Genomic DNA, 3462 nt, shown 5'->3' with positions numbered 1-3462 from the left:
GTGTCTATAAATAATAACCAAACGTACTCATTTTTTCACACAAGCAAGAGTGAACGTAAATTATTCTATAATTAGAAAGACTAAAACATTTTCTCTCATTCTTTACATTGTTTTTCATTCTCTTCCTTAAGGTTAGAAGGTTTTGAAATGTGTAATTCTTCGTGGTGAACTCTAATAACCGCTCTATAACAATGAGAACGAAAAAATTGTTATGTACACAAAAAATTCATAAAGTAAGCTTCTTTGATCAAGAAAGGAGTGGAAAATTCATCTAAAAGGATAAACCCACCTCCCAACAGTTATCAATGCGTATTCAATGACTCGATAATTTGTTAGTGCAAAACGAAATGAAACATGAGCTGCCTTTGTATCCTTTGGTTTTGTTTTAATGCTTTCTTGAAATTCCTTCATACTACTATATTTTTGTTCTTGTACATAGAATACACTATATCTTTTCTGGTTTAGCTAAACAAGTTTTCTTCTTCTCCGTTCTGGTTTCTAGTGGAAGAAATAAAGCAATCAAGACGTGAGGAATTAATTTCACTAAGATGAAATGTATGCAAAAGATGCCCTAATATGTTTTAATTTTTCAATATATAAAAGAAATTAATTGCTATTAATAATTAACCCTTGGTTAAGTGAGTTCATTATGAATTAACTACTCGAATCTTGGAAAAAAAAAGCAACAATTGTCCAAATATAATTATTAATTTAAATATTAATAAAAAAAACGTTTTCCTTATGTTACTTGTGAACAATAATATGCTAGAAAAGAAATTTGTGTTTTCTGCTTGGTATGGGCAATTGCACTTCATCAATCAGCTAGGAGTTCACAATCTATTCTTTGGAAAGACAATTTCTTTCCATTAATGTCATAAGCGACATTGTAATTTTGTTGTGCCATCAAGCCAATAACAGACTGATCACTGTCAATCATTTGCCGCACAAGCAGGCAAAATTCATCAGGTTTGATTTGAAAAAACAGGCTTGTCGTGTCCAGCACCAATTCAGCTCCTCCAACAAAGAGAAATGTCATTGTTGGAAATCCTTCGAGGTCTTGATTTATTGTTCCCCTGTAACACACATGATCTTTTTGCGTAAAAGTCTCAGTCAACCAAGGATCTAGTAGACTTTTGACTTCCTTAACAATTGCATCATACGCTTCTTTAACTAGCCACGTAGAAACTGAACCAGAGTCAATGATCACTCCGGTGTTCACCCCTTTCCATTCGAACACATTAGGATCTATCGGAAGTTTTTTCTCTCCAACACTAATGCCTTCGAGAAGAACATGATACTGGCCATCAATTGCTTTCAAAGGAGTTGAATCTCCCTCGACTCCAGCTCCATCACCCAGAAACAATTTATTATGAATATAGCTAGGATCTATAACATTGCCAATACAATATGAAAACTTAGCTAGTCGAGTAGCCAATGATACGGGTTCGAAGCCAAGTCCAAACACTCCGTTCATTTGCTTATTCCCTTGGAGGTCTCCATTACTGAAACCGCACCCAAATATGACATCATGCACGACAACCAAGCCATCATCAAATGTTCTAAAACTAAGCTGCTCTTGGGCAAGGTTTCCCATTGAACCAACACCTTTAACATATTGCTGGTTGTAAAAACACGGAATGGACGAGGTGCAATTGAGAGGTTGGGAATAGGTACAATACTTGGAACTGCACGGCAACATAGTATACGTTGAGGAGCTCCTAGAATCATATATTGGACTGTTCTGATAGGAGCATCGATGACAAGGTTGACATTGGAGCCATAGAAGGCTGCTCCCAGTGTCCATTAGTGCTAATTGAGGAACAGGTGGCTGGCCTATAGAAAAATTTACGAAAAAGAGGTTTTGGATAGGAACAAGGTCAGCCTGGATATCAGTGGTTGGCAATGTTCTCCTAATTTGTAGGGTGCGTTCTAGACGGGTTGCTAAGTCTTCACTCTTACCGTGAAAAGGGGAGTGAATGGTGTCTTGATGGATGAGATTAACAACCAACCTTCTTGGATCAGATGGTACTGCTAGTATGATTGGACCACTCAAGCTTAAAATTGTGAAGGCTAAAAAGAGGGACTGGATTTGTGCCATGACCACTTTGTAATCTTTAGACCACTCTGTATTCTTTGATTGCGGACTTTGCCATCAGCATCCATCTTATATATAGGCATAGGTAGGCAAAGGTGGATACTTAAATTAAAAAGCATGAGCAACCTAAAAGTACATACAATCATTATTAATATTTCTAGGTTGCTCATGATCTTTGGCTCGTGTTCGATAGATAAGGGTAAAAAGAGAATGTGATTCAAAAATTGCCCAATTTAGGTTAGAGAGTTTAATACATATATACTTTTAGGTTAGCTCTGGTGACTTATTTAAATGTTTAGAGGTAACTATTCATTTATCAGTAAATCATTCACATCTAATTCAGAGTGAAAATTGATTTTATATTGCCTATTAATCAAAATTTGCATTATAATCTAACTTTTTATCATATCCCTGAACAGATAATATATTAACTAATCATTGAATTAATTAACAAAACATTCCGATAATACATACTTTTAAAATTTATAAATTACCCTTTTCGAAATAATTCTTGTCATAAAGTAATTGGGCAGTAAAAAGTGAGAAGTAGAAGGTCATAAAGATAAAAATATACATGTAATAGCAAAAGGAATTTATTAAGAACCAGATGCAGGGCATTGAACAATATAGAACAAAAACACAAGTCCAAAGATAGCCAAGGACAAAAAAAAAATAAAAACAAAAACAGACAAAGGCAGTAGCCACAGCAAAATGAATTAGAGAAAGAAAAAGCCAAAAACAAAGGAACAGAAGGAGTAATAGTAGAAAGAAGAAGCAAAATAGCAAGTGAACCACCTCAAAAACTAAAAAACTTGAATGAAATCAAAAGGTCTATCCACACCAGCTTTAGCAACGCAGTCAGCCAACTTGTTGCCATCTCGAGGAGCTAAACAACAGTCCAATGAGCAATAATATTTTTATAACAATTGATCAAATTTAAGGTACTTTTCATTCACCATAGAACAGTCTTTAGGTTATTACACCATTTAACCACATTCATGGAGTCAAATTCAATAATCAAAGAATGGGAAGAAGCCCAAGAAAAGGCCACAAAAAGAACAAAAGCTTCCTTTATAGCCATGATTTTAGAAAGATTAGAGTCATCAATTCCTAAGGACTTAGAAAATAAAAGTTTGGCATTACCGCTACAGTCCTTTAGCACACCTCCCATACAAGCAGGACTAGGGCAACCTCTAGAGGTGCCATTGGCCTTAAATCTTAAGAAGCCCACATGAGGCCTAACCTAGGTACAAGAAAATTTGGCACTCAGCTTTCCTTTAAGAACACTTATACAAGTAGGATCACATATAAGATTGACAATTGAAGAACACATAACAGCTACTTAGCCTTGGCCCATTGAGATACCC

The 3462-nt window shown here is 35.4% G+C and overlaps 1 protein-coding gene across 1 annotated transcript; it reads right to left on the bottom strand.

The window, feature by feature from the left end:
* Positions 1-814: 814 nt before the first annotated feature.
* Positions 815-2098, bottom strand: LOC18589050 (aspartic proteinase CDR1). The gene has a single exon (XM_018129775.1). The coding sequence runs from the start codon at positions 2096-2098 to the stop codon at positions 815-817; it is 1284 nt and encodes a 427-aa protein (XP_017985264.1).
* Positions 2099-3462: the final 1364 nt, after the last annotated feature.

This window comes from Theobroma cacao, unplaced genomic scaffold (assembly GCF_000208745.1).
Source record: "Theobroma cacao cultivar B97-61/B2 unplaced genomic scaffold, Criollo_cocoa_genome_V2, whole genome shotgun sequence".
In the NCBI taxonomy this organism is placed as follows: domain Eukaryota; kingdom Viridiplantae; phylum Streptophyta; class Magnoliopsida; order Malvales; family Malvaceae; genus Theobroma; species Theobroma cacao.
The sequence above is the reverse complement of the archived record's forward strand: the minus strand, read 5'-3'. Positions and strand labels throughout refer to the sequence as shown.

Coding starts and splice junctions, on each gene's coding strand:
- LOC18589050 (XM_018129775.1), bottom strand. CDS start 2,098: ATGGCACAAATCCAGTCCCTCTTTTTAGCCTTCACAATTTTAAGCTTG.